At 33.8% G+C, this 17,072-nt stretch overlaps 1 protein-coding gene across 4 annotated transcripts in view; it reads left to right on the forward strand.

Annotated features, from left to right (window-relative positions):
• The window catches only part of TBC1D19 (TBC1 domain family member 19), a 195,232-nt gene that overhangs the window by 160,738 nt on the left and 17,422 nt on the right, over positions 1-17,072 (forward strand). For all 4 annotated transcript variants that reach the window (XR_010111939.1, XR_010111940.1, XM_034958400.3 and 1 more), the window contains exons 17-20: positions 3,161-3,270; positions 5,484-5,575; positions 11,379-11,494; positions 16,808-16,878. Coding sequence is in view for 2 of the 4 variants with exons in the window: in XM_034958400.3 (XP_034814291.1) it covers positions 3,161-3,270; positions 5,484-5,575; positions 11,379-11,494; positions 16,808-16,878 (389 nt within the window). In the remaining 2 variants the exon portion in view is untranslated. The remainder of the gene's footprint in view (positions 1-3,160; positions 3,271-5,483; positions 5,576-11,378; positions 11,495-16,807; positions 16,879-17,072) is intronic.

Below are 17,072 nucleotides of genomic sequence, written 5' to 3' on the forward strand. Positions count from 1 at the left end.
AGAAAGAATGCTAAGGAAGGGACAGTACTGAGTTTGAGCTCATGATTTCTCCAGGCTACTTATATGCACAGCAACAATTACATCAGAGCATTCAGTCACCTGAGATACACGTGGGTGATGCATATGCAGGCTTGAGAGCTCTGAGTGTCTCTGAGGCCTCATGTGTCATTAAATGAGGAATGCAAGAAGCTTATGAAGATGAGCAAAAGGAAGAACTCTCTACACTTTAATGCCACTTAATTTTTAAGTTTTCAAGTGTTACATATAAACTTATTAAAGATTGTTGTCCCCTTTATTTCTACCCCCTACCTTTAGAATGAACAGAAATACATTAATGTTTTGCCTTTGTACCAAGAATCTGCAATAAACACTTTTCTTTGTAAACATCAGTGTTCAACATCAGATGGTCGTGGTGAATGACATAATATAAAACTATCGTTCAATGAAAAAGAGTCAAAGTACCTAGGGACTTTATGCTATACTTGGTGTTAGTCACAGGCTTGAATTATAGGGTACTCAGCTTTATTCTCTTGGGCAACCAAAATTTCATAGCATAATACATAATGTTATAGAGACCTTACAGCATATTTATCTTATATATGTGAAGAATTTAAAATAGAAAACCAAAAAAGATTAATAATATAAATTTTTACATCTAATAATAAAAATGTTCACTTTTTATCTTTCTACTTTAATAGTTCCAACTGCAAAAATTTTTCAAGTAAATCGTTTTTGGAAGTTGTACTTGAATGATTTGGAGGATACTTGATGTCATCAAAGTTTAAATCTTCTAGCAAGATCTTCTGGTGTTTAAAATATATCATTGACTCAGCCTCTGCCTATTCACATTTATGGTCATTTAAATAGGCTACAGTTTATACACCCAAGGGGAAAGCATTTGCTAACAATGATGCAAAATGTTTGATATAGAATTTATTTATACTATTTTAGAAAACTATTTTAAACATCCACAAAAACTTTACCAGCAACCACTTATTTAGAACCAGTGTACAAAAATAATCACAAATCATCCCTAAGGAACTCTAGTTAGTACTTTGCCGTTTCAGTTTTAGTTACTATATTTCTTTAAAATTATAATACTTATCTCTTTTAAACATTGATACAGATCTTTAATGATAGGCTGTCATTAAAAAGGAAACCAAAAGATAGTAATTTATTTTAAAATTTACTCAGAACTCTTCTCTAATTTAAAATACCTTCTGCTTTTCTATTTATGCAGATTAATGAAGTTTTATTGTAGGTGTATAGTATATTATGGTGTCATAAATTCCTACAGTATAGTCTTTCATTGGTTTAAAAGATAATTAGCTAAATTTATTTTTATGGAAGAACCAAATAGGAAAGGATGCTTAAAATTAAAAATTAAGTCATGTAGAATCTTTTTTACATATAATCTATAATGGACTAAAGCTTTTCCATTTCATAGCTATATAAAGGAATTCAACATAAACAACTGTGGTATCTTGAATAAAAACTAATTGTAAATTTCTTTTATATTTTATATATTCGTAGAAACATGCTTATTTTAAAATTCTCTTTTCATTTCTTCACTGGAAATTTTCATTAATAATTACTGAATCCATACCATCTTCAGATTCAGGTTATAAGTTTTCACATATCAATATCTAAGAATTGGAGGAAAAAATATGCATCATTTTTTAAAAATAAAGAAGTTCCAAACCTTAGTCTTAGATTTATAATAATACCATATATTTGTACCACACTGTTGTTTCTTAGGTTGTTATTGTAATTAGAGCATGAGTTACTATTTGTAAATATATGAAATATCCTAATTTGGGCTGTTTTTATAAGTAGCAATTTATTTAATAGTAAAATAAGTTTTAAAAATTAGTCTTGAAATAGACATACCTGTCTTTTTAAAATTTTATTTATAATACATATTGTATATACATTTTTCTATATATATACAAGTATGTATTTTTATATGAATTTAGATATTTACCCCCAAAAGTGATTTCTCTTTTGCCCTTCAGAAAAAATAAAAATTCTCACTTGCAATGCTAATTTTTAATGACTTATTTATCAGTAATACTGTGCATTGCTGTTTATCCCAGAAAATTGAACTTTTGTGTTTGAAAGAATTTAAAATATTTTACTATTTTTCCTTTTACTTTGTCAAAAAGAAGAGAGCACAACTGGCCCACTGACTTCCTTGCTTACTTAGTGCTTATTGCCCTCAGAGCATTACCAACAGGTTATAGAGCCCCAGAAATTCTTACTTGTCCAATACATATTGTTTGAAATTACCCTGTAAGGCATTTTTAATTAAAATTAATATTTAGGTAATGCAGTTGTATCTATCTGCATTATAAATTTGTCTCTATGCTGCCTAAAATACTTAAGGCTTGAAAAGTTGGAAAGCATGACCACCTTTGTCAGTGTAGAATTAATCACATGCTCAGGTAGGTCGCCAATCCAAGATTAGGACTTTCTGACATTCAACTGTGGGATGTCTGGTTGAGTTGACCCAGCTGTGCTTAATTGCTACAAACTGGGGGCAGTCAATTCTACATTCATTAGAGAAATAAATCCTTTCTGCCTAAGGATTGTTTTCAGTTGATGAATATATATGGGGATATAGCGATAAAGACCAGTAGTATACAGCTATTACTCAAAATCTTTATTTTCAAATTGAATTAATTGAAGACCATGATTCTAAAAGTCATAAATCATCTGTTTTACTTACCTGACTTCCAAAATTAAAAATTTTGAAATGTGGCCTGAATCTTTTGTGAGAGAAAGTAAAAATAAGCTGCCTGGTTGTTATTTTCTTATTACTTCAATTAAAAAAAGGAGAGATTTGACTTATGTAGTTTTTATAAGTTACTTGGAACTTTTCATATTTCTGTATAATTCCATAATGTCATTCTTAGGCATCTGTTAAATTGGGATTATAATAGTTTGTAATATATTCCTTTCTGTATAATATTTAATGGCTGTTTGAACTTTACATATGCATATATTCCCCTCTCAAAATGAAAAAAAGTAGTATGATTTTAAACTTGTCTGGTGGTGTATATGATTACTATAAAATAGTGATTTATTATGACATATTTTATAAATTTATCTTAACATTTCAGTAGTTCTGCAGTATTATAAATTAATTTTTTTCTTTCAGTTGCACCACTTTGTTTTCTATACCATGAACCTTCCAAATTGTATCAGATATTCCGTGAGATGTATGTGCGTTTTTTCTTCAGACTCCATTCCATCTCTTCTCATCCTTCTGTAAGTTCATAAGAAAAACTTGATCAAATTAGGTTGGATTGTAATCTATTCTTTCTTTCCGTTAAGAAAAAGTCTTCTACTCAAATTCTAACGCAACAAATTTTAATTTGTGATGTCAAGCAATGTGTTTTTATTGCAAAAATGACAGAGAAGATGAAATTGATATTTAAATATTTTGGTAATAATTTAAACAGAAAAAGTCTCTTGTCAACTACATTTAAATGATTTTTTCTTTTACATATTAAAAAAATTAGAATGTCTGTATTATTATTCTTAGCAAAGATGCCTACCTTCTTTTCTCATTTCTTATCTATGAAATGAAGTAAATAATATATTATCTCTAGTGCTGTAGAAAAGTCTGCAAAGCACTCAGTGTAGTTAGTGCTTGGCTCCTCGCAGGTGTTCAGTAAATAAATGGCCGTTGTTGTTATAATCATCATTCTTCTTTGTTAGTGAAAATCAAGTATTGATTTGTCACTTGTTTGCCAATTTCATATTTGGCTAATTATCAGTTATAATAGTACATATTTTCTTTGTATTCAATAAAATGATCCTTTGGCCTACAATATAAGAATCAAGGAAAAGCATATATTTAGGAGTTGAACATTTTAATCTGTTCTCTTTTGGCTGTTCCTTTATCATATCTTTTTTTTCCCTTCCCATAAACCTGACTAAGAGCAGTATTTATTTTATTTCAGTTATGCTTTTTTTCCCCCTTTGGACCTGCTGTGGGTAACATGACTGCTACTCCAGGTGAAACATTCAATTGGAATATATGTCAGGGCTACTAAATTTCCCCAAAGAGGCAACTGTATTATTGCTATGAAATTAAATAGCTGTTCTTTATGCCCCCATTCTAAGCCTATATATTCCTATTTCACCTTCCTCCGTCTCCAGTTTTGCTTTCATACATCGCTAGTGAAAGTTGGCAAATCACAGAATTCCAGGATGTTACAGATAAACAAATGAAGCAACACCAGTTATCTTGGGTTTCGTATCTCTAAGAGAACTTGATTTTGTTCTTATCTTACTTTAATATTTAATCTGGAATAATCAGAAATATGACCAATAATTAAGATTAATAATTCTTTTCTAATATTCAGTTCTAAGTATCATATTTCTATGCTCATATTCTATGCCATTTTATGCTTCAGAGTTTAAAAAAACTGGCTGCATAGTACACACCCATGGTGTTCTCCCTGTGCAGAGCACTGAAGCCTGGCACTGGGCAACTCTGGGTATTTCTTGTCTACCTCTATGCTGGTGGCCCTGGGTATTCTTTTTCAGAGAATTGATTGAGCCAGGCCTGCCTCTGTCCCTTTTTTTTTTTTTTTTTTTTTTTTTTTTGATTCAGAGGAGTAAAAACTTACAGGCAGTCACCTCCTTTTTTGGCTTGCAGCTAGACTGAACTATTTGGAACCATGACAGTCTTTTTTTCTTTAGAAATGCAAAAAGAGGATTAAAACTTCCTTACAAAGATAAACTCTGAGGAATGCTAAGCTGCAGGAAAGACTTTATTCAGAGTTGTCAAATAATAAATGTACTTGAAAAACTATCTGCTTAAATTGGTTTTGTACTTTACAAATAATGCCCTTTTAAAAACAGTAGATTTTAGTTTTAAAAAATATGTGTATACTAAGTAATCAAACATTCTTGTTTAATAACTTCTGATGCAAATTTAAAGCAGCTAGCTGCTAGTCTTTTCCTGGGGGTAGATTTCAAAGAAAGAGTGAGAAAAGCAGGCAGTATTTTCCCTAGTGAGTGAGGCTGGAGGGGAAGGGACATATGGAGGGAGAGTGAAGGTGGCTATATAGCACTAGGGAAATAACTGGAAACTGGAATGCATTCAGATAAAAACTAATTTTGCTGGGGCTAAGTAATCATAGTGGCTTGCAAAGTAGCAAGTTTTCTGTAAGGTGATATTTTCCTTGGACTCTCCAAATATTACATTCTGGTTTATGTGGGGAGCATATTGTGTAAAAAGGGAGGCTCTTTAGCATATCTGTATGTGTGAGTATACATAAAGAGGATAAAGTTTATCTCTAAACACAATGTTAGAGATTCTTTAATACATTTCATGTTTTTGACTCTTAAACAGTATAAAGAAAATTTATGTTGATAGTTTCTCATTTTCCATTTGAATAATTTGTTGGCATAGTTAATTTTTAAATATTAAAATATCTATTTCTCTTATGATTCCTTATTGTATCCAGGGTATTGTGTCACTCTGTCTGCTGTTTGAAACTCTTCTTCAAACTTATCTTCCCCAACTCTTTTATCATCTACGAGAAATTGGGGCTCAACCGTGAGTACTTTTCTCTCCTAATTGAAGAATAGATAGTTTCACAGAAAGCTCTTTTTTCCTCATTGCAGAGCACTTGCAAATACGTAATTTTTCAGAGAAATTAAGCTAACAGTTTTCCTAATAAAACTATAATTATCAATTAGTAAATTGTAATAACATTGTTCCAAAAATTCTTGAAAGAATTACCAAAATCCTAATAAAGTCTTATTTACTAGGATTTTTGTGTCTGGTACAAGAATCACCAAAATGAACCAATTTCTATTCATAATGAAAGGTGTCAGCCAAAACTGAAGCAAACATTTGTGGAAACAAATGCTACCTGAGAAACATGATCATACTAAACTTAATTCAATATAGGCCACATTTATCAGAGAATAACCTATGAAAACTATAAAAGTTAAAGTTGGCTGTCTTTTCTTAAAGGAAAGCAAATCAGGTACCTATCAATGGTTGTACACTGTAATTTCTCCTTTCTAAAATTTGAGTTTTGTTCATTGGTCTCAGCATGAGTTATAAGTGAATATGTATAGTATCTCTGGACTTCAAGATTATTGGTTCTATCTCTCTCTTTTAAAAAAAAATATGTCTAAAGCAAGAGAACTTTCCAAATGGTTTATCAGTGTTTTCTTCCTGTCTTCTCTGTGCAGCTATTTTCTCCTATTAAGGAGGGCATATTTGAAAAAAGTATTAACTCCTTGAGGCCACAAAAGAAGTTAGTGGGAGATAGAATAGTATAGCATTTGTCTTCTCCACTCTTGAATCCATAGCAAATAGATAGCTCAGTGGGTGGAAATTTAATCCAGATTCAAATTCCATTTCTGTTAAGCTTTGTAATCCTGGTGAAGTTTTTTAATTTATCAAAGCCTCAATTTCTTTACGTTAAGATAATTCAGTTGGTTTATCTTAAAAATCAAGAGAATTAGTACCTTGCAGAGTTGTTTCAAGATTGACTGATTATAAAGATGGAGATAGCAATCAAGATGGAGATAGAGATAGGTAGATATATAACCTCCTTTTTATAAAGTACCATTGAATTTCAGACATCTTAGAGATGGCCTTTATAAAATAATACCTCATATCATCCATTGATAATACTGAGTGGATACCCTTTCCTTTATAGCCATTAAAAAACAAAATTCTATTCATGATTCAGAAATCTTTTATATTGAGCATAAGACTTTTATTCTTGTAGTAAATTGACTTCTTTTTGCTATTGTGAAATGAACATTGGAGTATAAGTAGGGTTTTCTTTACTAGGATGACGACATTTAGTTCATTACTAGAAACAAATATTTTTTCTAGCCTGTTTGTATACTTTACTCATTAAAAGAAATAAATTTATTTCAATGATGTGATAAACATTAAAATTCCTATATAGGAAAAGTGTAAAAATTCTAATTGTCAAGGTAGAAATCATTTTTTTAAAAACTGAAGCTTTTGGAAGGTTTTTTAATTTTGAATTTAATTTCTTTAATAGATATAGGACTACTTGGGTTATCTATTTCTTTTTGAATAAGCTTCAGTAGTTTATGTCTTTTACTAGGTTATCATATTTATAAACAGAAAGTTATTCATAATATTCTCTATGCTTAGCCTTTTTAATATTTATAGGGTTAGTAGTGACATCATCTTTGTCATTCCTGAGATTAGTAATTGTATTATCTCCCATTTTTTCTTGATTATTCTGGCTACAGGTTTATCAATTTTATTCATCTTTGAAAGAACCAGTTTTTTGTACCATTGATTCTTTTTCTCTGTTGTTTTTCTACTTTAATTTTATTTATTTTTACTGTTATATTTATTATTTTCTTCTTTTTGCTTGCATTAGATTTATTTTGCTCTTGTCTTTCTGCTTGTTTAAGGTAGAAGTTAGATCATTGATTTGGGACTTTCTTTTTTTCTAATATAAGCATTAATGTTACAGATTTCCCTCAAATTACCTATTTACCTCCACCTAACAAATTTTGATATATTTTCATTTTTATTTAATTAGAAATGTTTCGTAATTTCTCCTGTGGTTTCCTCTTTGAATATGGGTTATGTAAAAGTACATTGTTTAATTTCTAAATATTTGGAAAGCTATCTTTCTGGCATTTATTTCTGTTTTAATTCTGTTGCAGTTAAACAGCATGCTTCACATGATTTCAGTTGTTTTAAATGTTTTGAAGTTTGTTTTTTGATCCAGAACATGATCTGTCTTGGTCCATGGGCACCTGAAAAAAATTTGTTTTCTGCAAGTATCGGGCAGAATGTCATATAAATGTCAAGGAAATCAAGTTTGTTAATAATGATGTTCAAACCTTGTATACACTTACTAATTTTCTGTCTACTTTTTCTATTAATTATTGAAAGAGGAATGTGAACAGCTCTAATTATAATTGTGGATTTTGTCTATGTCTTCCTTTAGTGCTTTATTTGTCTTTTTCTTCACGTATTTTGATGCTTTGTTTTGGAGAATTGATCACTTTATTATTATATAATGTCCTGTTTTATTCCTAGTAATAAATCTACTATGTCTGATATTAATACAGCCATTCCAGCTTTCTTTTGATTATAATTGCATGATACATTCTTTTCTATTCTTTTACTTAACATATTGATTATCAATATCTTTTTTTTAAGTGGATTTCTTATCGAAAGTTGGGTCTTCCTATGTGGCAGTCTGTTTCTTAATCGGTGTGTTTGTACCATTTATAGTTAATAAAATTGATATTATTGAATTGGAATCAACTATATTGCTAAATTTTTTTAGTTATTCCATGTTCTCTTTATTCCTTTTTTCTCATTCTCTGCCTACTTTTGAATTGAACATTTTTTATTCCATTTTATCTCCACTATTAGATTTTTATACTTTTAAAGTATGTTTTTGATAGGTGCCATGAGGTTTACAATATGCTTCTTTTTTTTTTTTTTTTTTTGAGATGGAGTCTCACTCTGTCACCCAGGCTGGAGTGCAGTGATGCGATCTTGGCTCACTGCAACCTCACCTCCCTGGTTCAGGCAATTCCCCTGCCTCAGCCTCCCAAGTAGCTGGGATTACAGGTGCACGCCACCATGCGCAGCTAATTTTTTTTTTGTATTTTTAGTAGAGACGGGGTTTCACCATGTTGGCCAGACTGGTCTCGGACTCCTGACCTCAGGCAATCTGCCTGCCTTGGCCTCCCAAAGTCCTGGGATTACAGGTGTGAGCCACCGCACCCAGCCAATATACTTCTTTAATTAATCACATTCTACCTTCAAATAAACTTCAGGCCTAGATGGCTTCACTGGCAAATTCTACCAAGCACTCCAGGAAGAAGTGATATCAATCCTTATTTTTCTGTGGCTACTGTCAAGATTTTTGTTTTCAGTTCTCACCACTTTGATTATGATATATCTAGGCATAGATTTCTTTGGATTTATCCTCTTGGGTGTTTGCTAAGCTTGAATTTATAAGTTTATGTCTTTTGCCAAATTTGGCAGTTTTGACCCATTATTACTTTAAATATTTTTTTCTGCACCATACTCATTCTTCTTTTCTTCTGGCAATCCAGTGGCACAAATGTTCAAACTTTTGATATAAAAGGAAAAAAAGAAGATGAAGAAAAATAAGGTTTATTATTTTCTCACAGGTCCTTGCAGGTCTAATTTTTTTTTTTTTTTTCCATAGAGACAGGTTCTTGCTTTGTTGCTCAGGCTGGTCTCAAACTCCTGGCTTCAAGTATTCCTCCTGCCTCAGCCTCCCAAAGCACTGGGATTACAGCCATCACCACACACAGCCCTTCACTTTTTCTTAATCCTTTTTCTGTATTGTGTAGATTGGACATTTTCTACTGATCTATAGTCAAATTCTCTGGCTCTTTCCTCCATCATTCTCATTTTACTATTGGATCCCATCTAGTGAGATGTTTTTGTGTGGTTTTTCGGTTATTGTATTTTTCAGTTCTATAATTTCCATCTGGTTCTTCATACAAAACATATTGAACTGTACACTAATAAGGGTAATTTCTGCTATACTGTAGTTTCCCCTTATCTGTGGGAGATGTATTCCAAGACCCCCAGTAGGTGCCTGAAACTGTGGATAGTACTGAGCCCTGTATATACACCATGATGTTTTTCCCTGTATATGAATAACTATGATAAAGTTCAATTTATAATTAGGCACAGCAAGAGATTTACAATAACTAATAATAAAATAGAACAATTATAACAATATGCAAGCATCACTACTCTTACTATTTGGGGCCATTATTAAGTTAAAAAAAAAAAGGGTCACTTGAACACAGGCGCTGTGATACCAGGACAGTCAACCTGATAACCAATGTGGCTTCTAAGTGACTAACATGTGGGTAGCACGTACAGCATAGATACACCTGACAAAGGGATGATTCATATCTGGAGTGGGACCGTGCGAGCTTTCACCAGGCTACTCAAAACAGCACACAATTTAAAATTTATGGATTATTTCTGGAATTTTTCATTTAATATTTTTGGACTGTTGGTGACCACAGTTGGCTATGGGTAACTGAAACCACAGAAAGTGAAACCGTAGGAGGACGACTATACATAAATTATAGCACAATAAGCTTTATTTCTAAAAAGCTATGCTATGTTATTTCTATATTGGTGGGTGGGGATGTGTGGCACTATTCCTCAAATATGACACTATGAGAATTTGAGTAAAATGAAGCAAGCTGAAGTTAATAATTTTGACTTTAAATTCAAATGTATTTTGTAAGTTATTAAAATATCCAGTGGCCCAAAGTTTCTTTTGTATATATAAAGAGATATTCTAAAACCACCCAAAAAGCTTAGTCAATACTAGTGCCTACATGTACTTTGTTATATTAGAACAATAGTTATGCAGTATTGAGGAATTTCTGAAACTTGAGGATCTTTTTCAGTCTTAAGATAATTAATACAATGACACCAACCAAGGCAACCTCTGGGTCCTTTTCTGTCTTTTAAGAGAATAGCACAGATGTTTATTGACAAAATATGATAATTCCAGCAAACAGTTTAGCTAGTACCTGTCAGGGACAGTCAAGTGATATTAGATGCTAATAGATAATACAGAAATGTGAAGAACTGGTTGATCCCTTAAGGCACCAGAGCCAAAGAGTTCATTTCCTGATTTCAGAGATAAATTGTTATTGTAACATAACCTACTTGTAAGTAGTAAGATCTCATACATCTTAGAATTGTTTTAGCAAAATGGAATTTAATTGAATTTTCTGGCTGATCTTCCAGAGTTCTATAACCTCCTAACTAAAATGAAGTGTTTGAAATCAGAAATCTATTTCTAATGTCTCATAGCTTTAAAACTATTTTTGTCCTTATACTCATACTTGTTATTTTATTTTATTCATCCTATATAGCCATTTGACTGAAATGTAGAAAATAATTTATTAAATTGAGAAAATATGCAGGCATTGAACAATCTTTCAAGTATTTTGAATAAAAATTCAAATTATTATGGATTGCCTGGAATTGTTAAGACTATCAGAAGGTCAGCTCATTGATAGCTAAGTAGTATACACTCTGAAAAACAGAATGTAGAAGTGGGTTTTATAAAGGCTGACCTCTAGAGTAAAGGAGGACCCAGCATGTGTAATTCTTCCTCTTAATACTTTAAGACCACTAATTTGAGGACTTATGGTTTCTCACCACTGCACTCTTGCAGCTTTCAAGAAAGTACTTAAGTTTTAAATGCCCAGGTGATTTCTAAGACTCTTGAATAGAATTGGTTGGGTTCTTCTGATACTGCATTTTCATGAGAAAAAATTTCAGTGGTACATTAATTTTTATTTTTCCTTGCTTATAGACTTCGCATATCATTTAAGTGGATGGTTCGAGCTTTCTCTGGATACTTAGCTACAGATCAGCTCTTGCTTTTATGGGATAGAATCCTAGGATACAACTCTCTGGAAATTCTTGCTGGTAAGAGTAAATGCTTGTTTGTAGAACGCATGCTGTTTCTATAATAAGTCCCCTTTTCTTCCTAACATTCACCATCCGTAACTGGAATTTATTTGTCACTTCTAATTCATGAACAATTAATAGATATATCTGGCTTTGATGATAAGTACGAACAAAAACTGCAGTCTTAATACTTTTATGTAACTGCACAATACCAGCCTACTTCTAGTCTTTCTTCCCAGCTCCCAGGAAAGTTCATTTTCCCTTCCCTTTCCCTCTCCCGTTTTAGTCCAGCTAGGTCTCACTATCTCCCAGCACCTATGAGGTCTGTGCAGCAGAGTGTAGATATACTTCCCTTCTACTCTGGACTCCCCTGGCTTTTAGCAGTCTGTTCTATGCCCCATCTCAACACCTAAGATCCAAACTGAGGCTAAGCCTCCCTACATGGCTGAAACCTCAGCTCTTCTGTGTCTGTTTATAAATGAAGTTAAAACCTTTTCCTTTTTGCTAACAGTCTCTGACTTCCTCCCTGGTGGCTGAGTTTCCCCTTTTATTCTCTCAGGCCAAAAACTATTTCATCTTTTTTTCAAAGCCACAAATTTATCTTTTATTTAATAATTAAGCAGTTCTTACAACAGATGTATGCCCAAGGCAATTATATGATTACAAAGAAGGCATATATTTCTTATTAATTATATTATTTTGCTTCTCTTGTGCACAATAGACTCAACTATTTTATTAGTGAGATTACCAGGAAATTCAAATAATAATTACAATGTTTTCACAATAGATAGGGATCAGAAAAGTTGGCAGAATGTTTCCATACCTTAAATTGATAGCATTATAAAATCACCTCTCTGGGCTGCTGTGGAAATAAAGCTTAGTTGAAGAAGAATATGATAGGAAGATTCTCTAGGTATCATATTAACATATTCGGGTTGTTTTTTTTTTTTGAGACACTCTTACTCTGTGGCCCAAGCTGGGGTACAGTGGCACGATCTTGGCTCACTGCAACCTCCACCTCCTGGGTTAAAGAGAGTCTCCTTCCTCAGCCTCCCGAATAGCTGAGATTACAGGCGCCTGCCACCACACTCAGGTAATTTTTGTATTTTTAGTAGAGACGGGGTTTTACCATGTTGGCCAGGTTGGTCTGAAACTCCTGACCTCAAGTGATCCACCCGCCTCGGCCTCCCAGAGTGCTGGGATTACAGGTGTGAGCCTCCAGGCCCAGCCTTAACATATTCTTGAATGCTGAGAAGTCTATAGTTATAGTTACTGGGTAGCATATGTCCCTGGGTGGCAATTACCCTGGTATAATCAGAGATACCACTGATTAATGTTTTTAGTAACTTCTAGTATTCTGTCTCAATTTTTTAAAAAACCTATACAAATAGGATTTAGGAAATAATGGTCTGCCCTCATTTCTTTTGGCTGAATGGCAGTAACATGTATAATCTAGCAAGAGAAGGAATCCTCAAGGGTGTTGAGTATAACTTTTTCTAAACATTGTTCACAAGCCTTTCTTATCCTCTGCTGGGACACTTCAGTACTGGGCAATCCCTGCCTTACCTCATGGCCCATTTCATTTCTGGATAATATGGCTCATTACATGTACCCCTATTAAACCAAAGTAATTATCATGTTTTCTCTACTCTCACATTTTCGCCTCTCCCCAAAGTCTTCTATTTTCCAAGCTAAGTAGCCTTGTTTTCTACTGTCATTTCTCAAGTGAGAGAATTGTAGACTTTTAACCAAATGTCTGTCCTCTGAGTGTGCCAGAAAATTTGAAGATTACTGTGTATAGCTTTCTGTATCATTTTAAAGAGAAGTTAAAGCATGTTTAAAAGGAGGGTTCAGTCTAAGAAAATATTTTCTAATAATTAGGACTTTCAAAAAGTAGAATGGGTTCTTTAACTGTTATGTGAAGGGTCAAGAGGTTTCATACCTTGAAAGAAATGTTGAATTAGAAAACCTCCAAGCCCTCTTTCAATTTAAATTCTCTCATTCTGTGCCTTATCATCCCTTAGCAAACTGAAGGAAAAGAGAAATAAATGTATATTGAATACTGTATTTGCTGTAAACCAGGCACTCTTCTGTGAGCTCAATAATTAACAAAAAGGTTACTGAAGAATAGGTAGAAATGTAGTCTGCATTATTGCTTCCACCCATTTTCCCTGAGTGCTTTAAAAAAATCTACAGGGAAGAATTCTGGAACATCTAGAAGTGGAACTAGACTGAAGGAAGCTCCCCTACCATGGAATTCAGATAAAGAATCACAGGGTAGATAATTTCATGTAAATGTATACAAATTAGTTTTGATTATTTCATATACTTTTGGTATGAGTATTTTGGAATCACCTTTTTCTGATCAAGTGGGTTACTATGTAGTCTTGAGAAATATTTTCATAAATGTCACTGGCTTTAATTGTGAATTAATTAGAGCCTTTTGAAGAACAGTTTAAAGCAAAGTTATCTTAATGTTATCGATAGAATTGCTTAGAATTAAAGTAATAAGACCAAAAGAAAATATTAGAGCCTCTATGTTTCATATGAAGCATAATTTCAGTTGAAAATATCCCAAAGTGTAGACCTTTCCTCCCTGGCAAACAAACCTGTTCTGTGGAAGGGCTGGGCAAACCAAACATGAGGCAGATGGAAAGGAACTTCTGTGATGTGACACCAAGATAAATAAAGGTTATGAGCACATAAGCATTTTGGATGCTGAGGCCAATTAGTGAACTGCTCTTTTTTTCCCCTTCTTATCTACCTTTGGAGAAACAGTTTCCCACTGTGTAAAACTCTTTCCTGCTGGAGCAGAAAATTTGGCCAGACTGTCAAGCTTTCAGCAACTATGTTCAATTATATACAAAAAAGGAAGTAGTAATCATACTCTTTAACTGCTAAAATGCCTGCACTATATAAAATATGATTCCAGATATTAGGAAGTGGTAAAAAATTGCTGGTCTACAGAAATAGTTTTCTTTGATATTCTTGTAAACATGAAACTCAGTGACTTTAAAGTATTCATGTTTTCTCCATTTCAGTTAAGGAGTAAATCCTTTGTTGCAGATCTCTTGTATCTACTGTTACATATTCACTAACTCCAGCTGACTTGACTTTTAAAATTTTACCATTCTCATCTTTTTCTCCAGAATTTTTCTCTCTAACGAGTTCTAATGCTTTTTTGCCCGACTGTCCAAAATCTCTAGTCCCCTAGAAAAGTGCCTGTGCTTCCCAGTTACTGGTTGCACTTGGCCTTTATCTGGGGAAATTAAGAGACCTGGCTGCTGACTTCTGTTCCTCAGGCACAATGACCAGGACCACTGTAGCAGCATCCTTCATGCCATCTCTGGAAAGCCATTCTGATAGACAGCAGAGCCAATGATTTTTAGGAAAGCACACAGATTTTCATGTCAGAGATGAGTAGTTGCTGCTTACTTTCAGTCTCAATAGTATCTTCACATAGTGGTTAGATGCACAACTCCAGAGCCAAGGTTGAGTATTGGCTTTACTATTTTCTACCTGGGTGCCTCTGAACATGTCACCCCACTTACTATGCCTCACTCTCTATATTAGTAAAATGGGCTATTAATAGTATTTAACTCACAGAATTGGTATGAGAATGACTTATTCTCTTTGTAAAAATGTATTTTAAAAAATATATGTGTTTGCATTAGGTATGCAGTATACCTAGGAACCAGTCTTCCAAATAATTTGGAATATTTCTTTTTCTTTTTCTTTTCTTTTTCTTTTTTTTTTTTTTTTTTTGAGACGAGGTCTTGCTGTGTTACCCAGGCTAGAGCGCAGTGGCACAATCATAGCTCACTGCAGCCTTGAACTCCTGGGCTCAAGCAATCCTCTGCCTCAGCCTCCCGAGTAGCTGGGACTACAGGAATGCACCACAGTGGCTGGCTTATTTTTTAAATTTTTTGTAGAGACCAGGGTCTTGCTTTGCTTTCCAGTCTGTTCTTCAACTCCTGGGCTCACACAATCCTCCTGTCTCAGCCTCCCAAAGCACTGAGATTGCAGGCATGAGTCACTGTGCCCAGTATTTTGAATATTTCTTACCATTAATTTCCTAAACTTCAATGACTTGTTGGGTAGAGAATCCACTACCATCACTGGTGATGGAGAGAAAAGGAGATAAGTCAAGAGTTAGCTCCAAGCAGTACCATCTCCTTATCAGGGTCACCTGCCTTTCAAATGGGTCCTTCTGTTGTTTATGACTCACTCCCTCACATGCAGTTTTATGGTAGGTTATATAAGTTTTGCATGTTAGCATTACTCTTTTTCCATGTGTGTATGTTTAATGGAAAAAATAATCCAAATGCTGTTTTTAATTTTTTTTAAGAGACGGGTTTTTGCCATGTTGCCCAGGCTGTCAAACTCCTGAGCTCAAGACACTTCTCCTGCCTCAGCTTCCCAGTTAGCTGGGACTACAGGTGTGCACCACCATGCTTGGCCTCCAGTGTTGTTTTCTATTTAATGTATATTATTGACCTTTAAGTTGTCCTGTAATGTTTGGATTTTTTTGAAGTTTCACTTCTTTTTTCCTGTAGCCAACATTAAATTAAATGTCAGGATCAATCCCACAGCAGCCCTCCCTACAGATATATCCATTTGTGACACTCTAAGAAAGTCAGTGCTGTGTATAAAAATATAACAAAAAATTATAAAAATATTTTTTAAGAAAAGGCTTAAAGCCATGTTTCTATCAGGACACCTCCTTGTTACATATGAAACATAATCTATTTAAAAATTCAGCCTCCGTATAACGTTTCAGAAGCCTGTCTACTATATCAGTAAGAAATACCTGCACCAAAATAAACCTTAATCAGTAAGACAGTCATTAGGCCAGGCATAGTGCCTCACCCGTGTAATCCCAGCACTTTGGGAGGGTGAGGCAGGACGATCACTTGAGCACAGGAATTCAAGACCAGCCTAGGCAACATAGTAAGACACCATCTCTACCAAAAAACAAAAACAAAAACAAAAAAAAACAAAAAAAACTCATTAGATCTTCATGCCATTTTAAAGTGGTTTAAGTTGTAGGTCTGAAAGAAATAACTTATAAAATGGCTTTTTTTTAAGAACACTGAATTTTCCTTTTTCTCAAAACTGTGGTATTCAGTTTGTCTGGCCATCAGGCACTGTCCTCTAGAGCAGACAATTTCCATTCATCACAAGACCTTAACTCAGAATGCGGGGGTGTGGTCGGTTGTGTAAAGTACTAGTTCTGAGTTTCCGTGCAGTGGATTTTGGGCATAGCATAGCAGTAACCGTGCCGGGCTGATGAGTAGGCCAGCAGTTGAAGTAGTGTGCATTCTTTTCCAGTGCTGGCAGCTGCCGTGTTTGCTTTCCGAGCAGTGAACCTGATGGAGGTGACATCACTGGCTGCAGCTGAAGTAAGGATAAGTTTCACTCAGATGGGATGGAAATAGTTTCTGAGAGATTGCCAGGCTGTCATTTTAGTGTCTGTTGCATAGGACACGCGTTACTTGTAGCCAGGTTTTTTAACTCAGGTAAAACCTGTTAAGTTCTGAGCTAATAATACTTAAGGATTCAAATTTCTTTAATTACTTGAGAAAAGTCTTCTTAT

This window comes from Pan paniscus, chromosome 3, assembly GCF_029289425.2.
Source record: "Pan paniscus chromosome 3, NHGRI_mPanPan1-v2.0_pri, whole genome shotgun sequence".
Classification (NCBI taxonomy): domain Eukaryota; kingdom Metazoa; phylum Chordata; class Mammalia; order Primates; family Hominidae; genus Pan; species Pan paniscus.